Below are 13,919 nucleotides of genomic sequence, written 5' to 3'. Positions count from 1 at the left end.
CAGGACCCTGGCCTCCAACATGGAATGCTTCTGCAATGGGGAATCCCAGTATCATCCCCATCTTACAGGGCCAGAAGTTTATCAGCCACCTGATCCCTCTCTCCACTCAGCTGACTGGCATTGCATGGGATGCTGTTTAAACTTAAGATTGGTGCTGGCATGTTCATATCGCATAGCACTTCACCAGTGGACCATTTAACTGAACTGAGTTTAATCAATTTTAAACTAAGATAAGTAAAGTCTGTCTCACATACTGACGGAGTAATGAGTTAAACTAGCTTAGTTTCACAAGAATCATATACAGGGTTTAAAATACAAAAAAAAAAATATTTCAGTTTGTAGAGGTCATCTAAGTGTGTGTGTGTGTATATATATATATATATATATATATATATATATATATATATATATATATATATATATATATATGCAGTGGATATAAAAAGTGTGCACACCCCTGTTAAAATGCCAGGTTTTTGTGATATAAAAAAATGAGACAATAAATCATTTCAAAACTTTTTCCACCTTTAATGTGGCCTATAACCTGTACAATTCAATTGAAAAACAAACAAATCTGTTAGGGGGAAAATATAAAAATAAAAAACATGCAATACGCTGGTTGCATTAGTGTGCACACCCTTAAACTAATATTTTGTTGAAGCACCTTTTGATTTAATTACAGCATTCAGTCTTCTTGGGTACACACTTGCCATCTATTAAACAGACTATGATTAACCCCAAATAAAGTTCAGCACTCCTAGTAGGATTTTCCTGACATTTACTCAGTTGCCTGCTACAGCAAAAGCCATGGTTCACAGAGAGCTTACAAAGCATCAGTGGGATCTCATTGTTGAAAGGTATCAGTCAGGAAAAGGGTACAAAAAAATTTCCACAGCATTGGATACACTGTGGAACATAGTGAAGACAGTAATCAAAAAGTGGAGAAAATATGGGACAACAGTGACGTTGCAAAGAACTGGACAGCCCTCCAAAACTGATGAAAAGACAAGACAAAAACTGGCTAGGGAGGCTGCCAAGAGACCTACAGCAACACTTTCTGGCAAGTACTGGTTGTGTACTACATGTGACAACAACCTTCCATATTCTCCATGTCTGGACTATGGAGTAGGGTTGCAAGATGAAAGCCTTTTCTTACACAGAAAAACATCCAGGCCCAGCTAAAATTTGCAGAACAATACATCATGTCTCCCAAAAGCATGTCGGAAAATGTTTTATGGTCTGATGAGACCAAGTTTGAGCTTTTTCGCCACAATTTCAAAAGGTACGTTTGGCGCAAAAACAACACTTCACATCACCAAAAGAACACCATCCCCACGGTGAAGCATGGTGGTGGCAGTATCATGCTTTGGGGTTGCCTTGCTTCAGCTGGAACTGGGGCTTTAGTCAAGGTGGAGGGAATTATGAACAGTTCCAAATACCAGTCACTTTTGGCCCAAAACCTTCAGTTGTCTGCTAAAAAGCTGAAGATGAAGAGGAATTTCACCTTTCAACATGACAATGACCCCAAGCATACATCCAGATCAACAAAAGAATGGCTTCACCAGAAGCAAGCTAAAGTTTTGGAAAGGCCGAGCCAGAGTCCAGAATGAAATCCAATAGAAATTCTGTGGGGTGACCTGTAGAGGGCTGTGCACAAGAGATGCCCTCATCATCTGACAGATTTGTAGCACTTCTGATAGGAAGAGTGGGCAAATATTGCCAAGTCAAGATGTGCCATGCTGATAGACTCCTACCCAAGAAGACTAAATGCTGTAATTAAATCAAAAGGTGCTTCAACAAATTATGAGTTTAAGGGTGTGCACACACAACAAAGTATTAGTTTAAGGGTGTGCACACTTATGCAACTAGCATATTGTACATTTTTTATTTTTTATATTTTTCCCCTAACATATTTGTTTGTTTTTCAATTGAATTGTACAGGTTATAGGTCACATTAAAGGTGGGAAAAGTTTTGAAATTATTTATTGTGGTCTCATTTTTTTATATCACAAGAAACAGGCATTTTAACAGGGGTGTGTACACTTTTTCTATCCACTATACACACACACATATATATATATATATATATATATATATATATATATATATATGTATAGGTTTACTACTGAAACATAGAAACTGCATAGGTCGACCAGTTACATGGTTGACCCGAAATACTGAATCCTGAACAGTGAAATTGCGGCCAAGTCTAAACTGAATACATTGACACCCGTAGTTCAATCTATTCGACATAGCAGGAGGCAACGTCAGTCACTCATGCTATTCACCTTAACGTACCGTGACATTCCATAGTCAACGGTACGTGTGTTTTACTGTTTTGCAGGTGAGCAAGCCCCCCACACCCCCTACAAATTATATATACCAACTTCAAGATCGCACTACAGTGAGGAAATGGGCTAAATCCCTGTTCCTGAGTGAACCACGATCTCATTTCACAATGCCAAACTGAGATACTTGAACTACACTACCCATTTTCTGTAGTGTAGTTGATGTATTTTGAGTCGGCATTCTGCCCATTAGAAAACTGCCTTTTGACAGTATGCCATTTGACAACAGTGACTTCCAGTATTCAGTAGTAAACCATATATATATATATATATATATATATATATATATATATATATATATATATATATATGGATGGATGGTGCAGCGGTATAGCGGTTAGTGCCATCACATCTCTGGTTCGATTCTTCTGTGTGGAGTCTGCATGTCCTCCCTGCATTCATGTGGATTTCCTTTGGGTGCTCTGTTTCCTCCCGCATTACAAAGACATGCAGTAGGTGGATTAGACACTCTAAATTGGCCCTAGGTGTGAGTGTCTGCATGTGAGTGTGTGGTGCACCCTCTGAGGAGGGTTGGGCCCCGGGCTAGCAACCTGATCCACTAAAACCCTACCCTTCTACAAAAACCTGTTCAAAATGTCTTTTTTTGCAGGAGGTAAGCTGCACTGTACCCCCCACACCCTCTTAAACATTCTATCTTCACAGTCACACAACAGTGGAGGAAAGAGAAAAACTCCTCACACAGCAAATCACTGCAAGTACACAAACACAAACTTCTAGAGATATAAGCAACATTAATTTGCATTGTAATTTCTATGGTCAGGAACCACACTAAAAGGCATTTTCTATAGCCTTACACACACTGCTATCAAATGTGAGTCATTTATTTGTATTTGCAAAGAAAATGTGTCATAGATAAAATGTACTACAGATATATATATATATATATATATATATATATATATATATATATATATATATATATATACACACACATACACACACCCACACACACATATATATATGTATATGTGTATATATATATATATATATATATATATATATATATATATATATATATATGTGTAGACACACACACACATATGTATATACACACACACACACACACACACACACACACATATGTGTATATATATAGTAGAGAAATAAAAACACTTGCGTATATTGTGTGGGCAACTAAAAAGGTATGTTGGTCTCTGATGCATTCTCTTCAAATGCTATCTCAGATTATTTCTTCTCACATGGTAGTATTTAAAATAATGCTTAAGAAGAACAGAATGTCATGTAAACAGTTACATAAAAGAAATAAAAACACTAGTATTTTATAATATCCTATAACACCACTTAAAAACTATTGTACTTGCCTTTTACAACGTTAGGCAAAATGTTTAGAGAATTAAATATGTCAAGAATGGTCATCATTTGAAATAAAATGTGTGTGGGACCTATATCCTTAGCTGGTTTATGTAATTAAACAAATAAGTTTATGTGTACTAGTGCTTTTCTCATCTACAAAATACTTTACAGACAGCCTGAAAGTGTATGTACCAGTTTCTCATGAAGGGTTTGCTGGACACGGTAAAATGAAACTCCTCTTTTCTTTTTCTGAATAATGTATTGAGTCCTTTTACTTTCACTTGGACACCCAGCAGTAACACATGAAAAGATGTCACACCCTGTCTGTACAACAGCACTTCCCCAGGTATGATCTCTATTCTTGTGTGGGATTTGAACCCACAGCATTCATGTTGAAAAGTAGATGAACTTCAAACTGTGCAACACTGGCACCCTTTATATATGTTATTTGGTCAGCTTATGCTTCTTCTTTCCAAGCAGGGCCCTGTCCACCAGGCAAGTGCCTTACCAGGCCTAATCATAGCCACATTTCACTGATTTTCTGTGTGTTCATCCTACTGTCTTAAGTGTGCTAGGAGGCACACAGGCAAACTTTCCTTGCTGTGCTGTGAGTAGAAAACTCACCACAATAATTAAATGTAGACTTTCAGGAGTATCTGTTTGTAGCTGGCCATTAGCCAGGAGCCATGCAAGTCACCTGTGGGAAGTGGTGAATCTGTGCTCCATATGCAGAATGGCCATCATTACATTTCCTGCCTACCCAAAGTATTGACAAATGCAGTGCTGTTTAGTGTACCTGCAAATAATGAGACATTTTCTAGTGTGCTTCCAAGCAGAAGCCTCTTTCTCCATTATAGCAAGAAGCAAATTTAGGCTGTAGAGCTGTTCCTGTATATGCGAATGGGCATTAGATAGGAGAAAGGCAGGACTCCTCTGTCTTATTTTGGTAGGCAGAATCCCATTCTCTCTTGTCATTTTTCCCAACCCGCATATTAGAGGGCTGTGTTTCCTAATGTTCACTAACCCATGCGATGATGTGCTGTGTGCTAGTAACCCTTTTGCCAACACAACTGTAATGTGATCCCTTTTCCTTTAAAGAGTCACCTGAAGGCATTGCAGTCCTGTTCACAGTGCCTACCTGTCATACGATGATCAGCTGTTTATACATCTGGGTAGTTGATGCTGTAGGCAGAAACCATTTTTTCAGGGGTAAAACTGATTCATGCATGCTCTGTTTTGGGCTTGAATTTTCTTACTTTGTTTATAAGTAAAACCTGTAGCATCTCCTCTCCCAGTGCAGGTTCATCATCCACACTTGTTGGCTCCTGTACATGCTGCTTATTCCCTGTTTTCCCTTCCCATTCAAAAGTACAAACAGTGCCTTGTCTTTTCTGAGCATAAGAGATTGTGATTAATGCTTGAAGTGGTACATGATCAATAAAAAAGAAAGATATGTGAGTTTTTACAGTTCCAGAGGTCTGACACAAAAACTCAGGAAAAATAGTCATTGAACAATTCTAGTTAGTGCAAAAAAAGGTGATGAAAGTCAGTGCAGCCTGACACAGTACTTGGTAATCAGACAGGCTCTGGATAACCTAGTTTGATAGTCTTCTCGTCAAGAAGGAGCAGTGAAACATGATGGATGAAGACCTTGTACCTTGTGGTTATGATGTTGTAAATGCTACCAAAGAGATTAGTGCAAGAAAGCTACATGATGTGACGTAATCACAAACTGACTGATGTTAAGCTGCAGAAAACTAAGTGGAAGTCACCATCTTTTGCTGTTGTTTGTTTGATTGGTGTGGAGCAACTTATGTAAATGTTGCTGATATTACAGTCAGAACTGTCATTTTAATGAGATTATTCTGTCTGTTTCAGCCGAGGCAGCAGCCGTTCATACTTCCTCCTGTCCATGTCTCATATGGGGAGCATTACACAGAAACGCACACTTCACAAGGTACCTGGGCATGATCCTCTTTTCATAGATGGGGATTATAAAGGTCTGATCAGCAATGTATCAACACTTGCCTGGTCAGTTGCTTTCTGCTTGAGCTTTGTCTGTGCAAGTAACAGCTTGACTTCTTTGACTATCTTTGTGTTTTATTTGTGTCTGCAGTGTCTCACGTTTCATGCTGATATTCATGTCCTCTGAGTGCCTTGGATGAAGTGTGCATGTTTTTTCCATCTGCAATTTTTTAATTGAAAAGACATGCTGCTTACATTGTTTAGCTGCTTTAATAAACTGCTCTTAGTTTTGCACTGTCCTGCTATTTTTCCAGATCTTTTGTAAAGGATATGTATTTATTATTTGGATAGTTGTATTAGTAAAATGAAATAAGTAAACAATTTGCATGACAGCAAACTGTTTGTTTAATGTTTATTTTTAACTTGCATTGTGCACTTTAATGACAGTGGAGTGAATAAACACTTGCACACGCAACTGGTTTCTCTAATTTTCCATGCCCTGTACAATGCAGCTACTCACAGTGTAACTAGTTCCAAGCAACTGTAAATGTCACATAAGGTTTCTCAGATGAAAGCAAAACCATATGTCAATATCTATGTAGTGCATGGAGCCAGGTGACTGTGCTCCAATATCGCAAAAAATACAAACCAGTTAAGCATTTTTAGAATGTGGGAGACGATCTTGACAGCTGTTAAGCATCCCTGCTTCAGTCATTAAGATTAGGTATTGAGTTATGCAATTAGACCTGCCAGTATTGCTAGCAAAGGATGGCATCCGAATTAAAAACAGCTTTCTTTGTGCCTGCTGTTTGTACCAGTAATCTATCCCTGACTTTCCTTAACATTAAGACAAGTTACACTGTCTTTAGTGCCACCACTTGCTAAGGTATGTTATGCTTTCAGACAGTGCTCACTATATGCTTCACAGCTTTGAAAGCCAGCAAAACACTTAGCTGTTTTTTCTTTGCTCTTGAGGTGAATTTATTGGCATCTATGCCTCAAACACATAATAGAGTTATGATCGGAGATATAACTTGGAGTCGCACACAGTTATTGCCCCTTTCTGAGTATTACTAGGAAAGGTTAACATTTTCATGCAGTCATTTACATTTTTTTAAATATCTTTATTAAACATGACATCATTTAAAAAGTGACACAGGTACATTTGAGCACAGCAGTGTGAAACGTATACAGGTAATTAATAGAAGTCCATATTGTTCTAGCTCATAATGACTAAAGGACCTTTAGATTCAGATTTGCCTTTATTGAGTTACCTGTATACCCTTCCCTTTCCTAGACTAGGCTCTCACAGGAAGTTTGATTGCCCCTTCATTGCAGAATATCTGCTAACCCTTATCCCTCAACTTTCCCACCTGCAGAAATGTAACCACTACACAGTGAGCCAATGCTCTACAGCTTTAAGGCTCCTCACCGTTGTGGGTCATTGCATTCATCAGTAGGTTGTGTTTTGGTTTTGCCTTTCAGGTACTGTGTTGTTTTAGCTAGTGATTTGATTTGATTTAGATAGTAAAACTAAACCACGTATATTAAATAAGGAAATAATTTATGTAATCATTATGCGTAAGCACTTTTAACACATTCATCTTTTCAAAATATAGTAATTGTTTCTTGTAGTTTAAAAGAATGTAGCCTTGGTGGACAGATATAGCAGTCAGTTGCAATATGCAAGTTATGTTTCCTAGTCCCTGTCATTGCAGGCTTTACATGGCTTGGTCTCTACCGTATTCTGAAGGGCAGTGTTGACTCTGAATTTTTCCACAGCAGTAATTAGAGGCTGCTTGTAGGTGAAGCTGGGTTATAGCTATGTGCCAGGTTTAGCATAACCCAACTCTCAACATGAATATTCCAAATTGCTTAGACCAGTATTGAAGAAGTAAACGTTAGGGTTGGTTTTCCTGTTCTGATTTTTGTTAGAACATTGTGACATTTTTATGAATGTATTTCCACTGCAGTAGGATCAATAAAATGATTCTTATTAAGGACTTAAGGTAATGTCTTTCTTTTCCGTCTATTAAGCCAGATTTTATTCTACTCGTTTTCTGAATGTAGATTAGATTGTTAGAGGTAGTATGTAAGTTATTTGATGCAAAATACCTGAACGGTGATATGGTGGTTTTAGTTATAAGTCTTATGTCTAGTAGAGGCCTACACATTGAGGCAACTGGGCAAACATTGCCATATTTTGGAATTTATATACAAGACCTTAGGGAACTGTGGCTTGCAAAGCTATTATGTTAATTGCTTATTGTTTGGTAACACTGTATTTTTTTATGGGCTTTATTTCAGACAAAATTGTAGTGCTTTTGAGTTAAACATTTCAAAAAGGTTGTTTCATGCTTCCTTGTGGGCTGAAAGTAAGAGTAATATAGGGGGAAGTGTATCTGTTGAAAGGAAAGTGCCACCTTTCAATGTTGTCATCTTTATTCCTGAGTTGTTTTCCCCACCTACATGTTGTTTCTTGCCTAGAAACCCTTCAGTAACTTTCACTTTTTTCATTCCCATTTTGTTGCCCTGCCACAGATCATGACGCATCACCGTTTTTTCCAGTTCATACATTACAGTATTTCAGAAAGCAGTTTGCGTCACTTTATCTGACCAAGACTAAATAACAGAAATTTTGTAATTTTTAGTGTTGATCACAACCCACAATTTTACATCCACAGATGGTCTTCCTGAGGTTAGTAACATGCTCTAGTAAGCTATAGTAAAAATATTTTTCCAAAGAATCACTGTGGAAAAATCTTGTAAGAAGAGGGCAAGGCTCAGGTAAGTGACTAAGGTTAGGATAGTTAACAGATGGACAAGTTGGCAGATGGATGCAGTGTGGCTAAAGTATTAAAGTTCTTAGAAATTATATACACGTCAAATACATATATCAGCTTACCAGGATGAAGGCCCAGACATAACTCATGAAAACAATCTGATCATCAAATGAATTGGCAAATACTCTTATTTTTGGCCAATGAAATGTTGCATTTATCTACTTAGCTACAAAATTAAACACAGTAGCAGAGCTGCAGACACCTGTTATTTACTTTACTCTCTCTTTAATGTCTCAACTTTCAGTCACTCGTGACAGAAAAAGCGAACAGATTTCATAACCTGCATGTGTGTGACGGAAGGAGCATCTGAATATTTTAAAGACTACAGTTCTGAACACTGAATAAACCCCTGCTTTGTTACCTTTTTGTATTAAATGAGGTGTTAGTGGACCTAGAAAGGCTTGTACAAGCCAAAAGCTAACAAGATCAGAGTATTTCAGTTAAATAGAAACGCTAACTTTTTTCACAGTCAGTCTGAAAAGCCAGTGGCTCATTGTTATAGTAACTAAATGGAGGGAAAAATAAAAGCTCATTTGTCATGTGTGGGTTATGTGATATTTTAAGGAACCAAACCCTATTTTGGATGGAAGACAAACTGAAAAAAAAAAAGTCATGCCAGTAGGGCAGGCCCCTCGAAAATTATTTTGGGGTATGAGAAATAAAAAATATAATAAGAAACATTTTGACTCTCATGCATTAGTAGTGTATTGAATATCAGCATGTGATTATAACAGTGCTTTATTCATGTCACATTCAAGTTACAGGTCCACTGCAGTCCTCATGCAAGGAGCACTGTTTTTCCCCTGGTGTCTGATCTTGTTTCTTTTTACTTTCAGATGTTATCTAATTACATAGTTATACGTTTTGCTTCAGCCCAATCCCGGGAGTTACATTGCCTCTTCATCATTACAATTTACAAACGACTTTCCATTTGCATTCTGCTCATTTATTTTCCACTGCCATACTTGTAGTATATTTTTTGTTTTCCTTTCCCCAAGGTCTTACTCACTTCTTACCTTTTTCCACCTTCCCTCTCCCAATTCACACTTTTTACTTACTATTTCAATGTTTTTGTCTCTATTTCTCCTTAACAACCCCCATGTTATCCACTTTGCTTCATGCCATTTGCTTAATTTACTGTTTAACCCTTTCCTTCCACATTTTGAATTTCATCCATTGTATTTACTGCCTTCTCTATAGTAGGTTCTAGATTCAGCTCCCATTTCCTGGTTATCCCTTTCTTAGCTACTATTAATACTTATGCTGCTACCACCTTTACATTCAACCTTACTTGCAAGTGACCCATCCAGTTCAGATGGAAGTTTATCACATTCAACTGCCATTCTTTCCCATTATCCTTTGGATGAGATCTTGAAATTCCTTCCTATATCCTTCTTATATGGCTCCAGTCCTCCATGCGATTCTGTCCACATCTCCAAAACCTTTCAGCTACCTCCTGGAATATCTTAATCTACTCATTGAATAAAAGTATTTGTGCGGACTCTAACAAGCAGATATTCTAAACTCCCTCTACGTTGCCACTTCCCTTAGAGCTTTACATATTTTCCTCCAGTCCTACTCAGCAGTCAGCCTCTTTGTTATATTTTGCCATCTCTGTATTTGCCTGCTCATCTCTTTTTCTTTACCCCCCCCCCATTAATGCTTTATGAATCCTGCTTGTCAGTCCCTTATTGGCGGACTCCTCTGTCTTTGCGTCTGTTAATATTTTCACTTATCTCTGGCATCTCACACTTCTCTTTATTTCCATGTCAAACTTTCCCAAGATTTCTAATGATCCTGTGTACACCATAACATTTCTTCTGTCTAGGTTCTGTCTCTCTGTAAAGCATTTCCAGTTCATCCCAATATTCCCTCTTCTTAAATGTTCACAAAAATATACGTTCTTATCCTTCTCCCACCACTGTATGGTTGTGGATGTATCACTCATAATTTTCTGTTTGCCCAAACCAATTGGGTATAACTCAGATTTCCAAAGCTGATTCTCCCTCAACTTCAATATTTATCCTATGCCATCCTATATTCTCTTTAAAAAAATGTTTTCTTCTTCCCTTTCTATTGCATGTGACCAAATATTTATCCACTGCACTATCTTACTGTTGCCTCTCTGCCAAAGCATCATCCATTTCCACTTAGGCTCACATTTGCCACTCTGTATGTAATAGACTAACTTCACTTTTGCTGGCTTGTAATACTCATGCATGTGCGGTGTTGCTAATCCTATTCTTCCTTCATGGTGAGAATTATCTTCTACCAGTCCACTCTCAGGCCTCTGTCTTCCCATGTAGACTGCATGTCTTCTTTCCTCATTTTCGTCCAGAATCCTTTACCTGGGTCAAATACGAAAGCTTGGTTTATCTTTACCATTAAGTGAATGATAACCATTTGACTTCAGTGTAGATCTAAGTCACAGGATACAGGAAGTCCCTTCATCTTTATAACTTACCCGTCATTTTTCTTTTAACCTCTTTCCAAGACTCTTAGAAATTCATGTTAATTTTGAACTATCTACACCCCAAAGTATCTTAACTTCACGTAATCCCATAACTGTGAATCTGTTCCTTCATCACCTCAAATGTAGGGTAAATTCACACAAATCACCTTTCTTTTCTCCGTATTTAACTTACAGACAAATACCTGGATAGATTTAAACTGAATAAGATTGGAATGTTCTCATTAGGCCTGTTGATTTTTGTGCTTAAACATGTCTGAGGACTGTAAAATGAAAAGCAAAACTGAGACGGGTAACGCTTCTAATGAATTATTGCCAGACTACACTTGAAGATCATTCATATGCAAGTCTGCTGTTGCTCTGTTGATTTTAAACACTGTTTGTATTCCATAGATCTTGCCTGATGAGGGGAATGGAATGAATGTTTGTTTGTGAAACCTTGTTAAGGATGTGTTTCTCTTAATTTGACTTCCAACAGTTTTCTAAATTAATTATTAAAGTTTTTTTTAAATTGTGTCTATTAGCCTGTTAGTACAGATAATCAGGCAAAAGGCATCCTCCTACATCCCAGCTACATTGAAAGAAGATAATTATTCTGATTGAGATGTCTGAAGGTATTACAAAAAAGGATTTTTGTATCCCACAAATGAATTGTTTTTTTTTTTTTTTTTTTTTTGGGGGGGGGGTCTGTCCTTTCTGTCTTTTAATTCTCAGGCCCCCTCCTTGCCAGTCAGAACATTCATTACTGTCATCAGTGTGACAGTTTAAGTAGGCCATCGTTTAGATAGTCATTACAGATGGTTCAAGATTTTTTACTTCATGCCCAAAAATGTACCAGGGAGGGGATATGCACTGGGTTGACCACTGAGTACATACCCACTCTTCTGCAAGGGGCATTCCTCCATGCAGGCTTGCCTTTCTCCCTGAAGCAGGAATGATGGTTCTCTGGTCTCCTTCAAGAAAATCTTACCACAATGTGTGCCTCTGACTGTGTGCGTCTCTCACAATCCTCTTATATAGGGTGGGAAGCAGCCAGTGGGCCAAGCCCCTTCACTCCTCCTTTTCTGCACCTGGCTCCTCCATTGCTGGATCTACTAACTAAATCAAACTCTGGTTGCTGGGTCTCGGTAAGAACTCAATTCCTCTGTCCCTTGGAGGCATGCACTGATGGTTTAAGTTATAATACCTTTGTGGAATTGATGTTAGAACATTAGGAATGGCTTACAGATATAGTTTAAAAGGAAAGGCAAATGTTTTACAATCTAACTGGAGCTTTGCCTGAATAAATTAGCTTTGTCTTTTACAAGTCTGTACTCCCAAGAAAATCTTGAAGCTTTAAAAGAAACAATTATATGCGGTTCCAGAGATGTTTCCTTAAGAGTGTAAAGATGTGAACGTGTATTATTTCTTGTTAGAGGAACCTAACTCTTGGTGTAACCTCATATTATCTGATGTGGATCAGAGGGATTTAACTGCTGTTAGGAGTATCAAAACCTTGTCATTGATATTTCGATTCTGAAGGTAATGGATTTAATGTTTGTATTGGCCATATTACTGTGCTGTATCTTTCTTGTGGCATATTTTAAAATATTTAAATCTATTATTCTTTTTGATTGTTACCTTCAGGATGTAAATATATAGTTTTCTGATAGTTCTGCTTTCAAGTAGATCTTCAACTGAAGTATTTACAAGTGTGATGGTGGCATTTATGGTGTATCAGCTTATATGTAAGATAATATGTCATGATGATGCATAGCTGCTTTTAAATCTGCAAACATTTCTGTTATGACTAGATAGCAGGCATGACTAAAGGGCCAGCCTAATACTACCATTTTGATATGTCTCTTGTGACTCCTGGTTACTCTGTAGGAAAATAGGAAATTCCTTTGCACAGGAAGTTGTTTTTAGGTAAGCACTCTAAATTTCCCCAAATCTTTTAGGTTTCTCATACCATGACATATCACATTCTTGTCCCAAACTGATGTTTTCTTAGTACTGTGGCTTTCCTGCTTTGAAGGTTGCATTTGCACATTTATCAAGACCAAATGACACTCTTGTATCATCTGAAAATTTTTGACCACTTGCAGTTGTGCTTTCAGCTCTTCATTTGATGAACTATACAGTTTTAACTCCTCTACAGAAAGGTGAGAAGTCTACACTGCTGTTTTCTGGGAGACAGATTGTAGCCATGACCTAATATGTTAAATAGACAGTGTAATAGGTCAAGGGCAAGACAAAAGAGCAGTGGTGACATAGAGTCACCCTGGAATATCCCCCTTTGAATTTTTATCCCTGGGATAATAATTTGTCCTTTATCGTGGCTTAATTGCAAAGTGATCTGCTACTGTTTCATGATCACTGTAATGTAATCAATCAGTGTAGGGTGTGTCTTATACCTTTCTAAACATTCTTTTTTCCATGAATGTGGGATACTGTCAAATGCTTTTTTGTAGTCTGTCCAACCCTTTTTACCGTTCTCTATTATGACTTTATTTAACAACAAATGATTCTTTGTTCCATATGACTTTCTTTTATTACCCTTTAGTTCTTTTGCCATGATTGAGTTTTCTTTTAAATGACTGTAAACTCTTGGCATCAATTCCAGTGTGCAGTTTATATGTCGTTGGAAGGCAGGTTACTGGTCTATAATTTTTAGGGTAGCTTGCAGGTTCGCTGTTAAGTAGGAGTATTGCTTTTCCTGTTGTTAACCAGGCTGGTTTCTGTTCAGGGTGCGCATATAAATAGTATTTACTCATGGCTAAATCTTCATACAAAGATGTTAATACTTTTAGCCAGAAGTTAGTTACTGCATCTGGGCCTGGGGTTTTCCAATTAGGAGCTTTTCTTAACTTTGTTTCAATCTCTCTGGCCGTTACTTCATCCCATTTCATATCCTGTACCTTTAAACTTCTTATTCTTTCTTTTACTTCTTCTTTTCATTTAGTATCGTTGTTACGT

The 13,919-nt window shown here is 37.5% G+C and overlaps 1 protein-coding gene across 1 annotated transcript in view; it reads left to right on the top strand.

Annotated features, from left to right (window-relative positions):
- The window catches only part of PTPN14 (protein tyrosine phosphatase non-receptor type 14), a 1,716,286-nt gene that overhangs the window by 1,471,339 nt on the left and 231,028 nt on the right, over window positions 1–13,919 (top strand). Inside the window, exon 14 of the mRNA XM_044061300.1 lies at window positions 5,562–5,640. Within this exon, the coding sequence (XP_043917235.1) occupies window positions 5,562–5,640 (79 nt within the window). The remainder of the gene's footprint in view (window positions 1–5,561; window positions 5,641–13,919) is intronic.

This window comes from Protopterus annectens, chromosome 1.part0, assembly GCF_019279795.1.
Source record: "Protopterus annectens isolate FY-2018-M chromosome 1.part0, PAN1.0, whole genome shotgun sequence".
Lineage (NCBI taxonomy): Eukaryota > Metazoa > Chordata > Ceratodontiformes > Protopteridae > Protopterus > Protopterus annectens.
The sequence above is the reverse complement of the archived record's forward strand: the minus strand, read 5'-3'. Positions and strand labels throughout refer to the sequence as shown.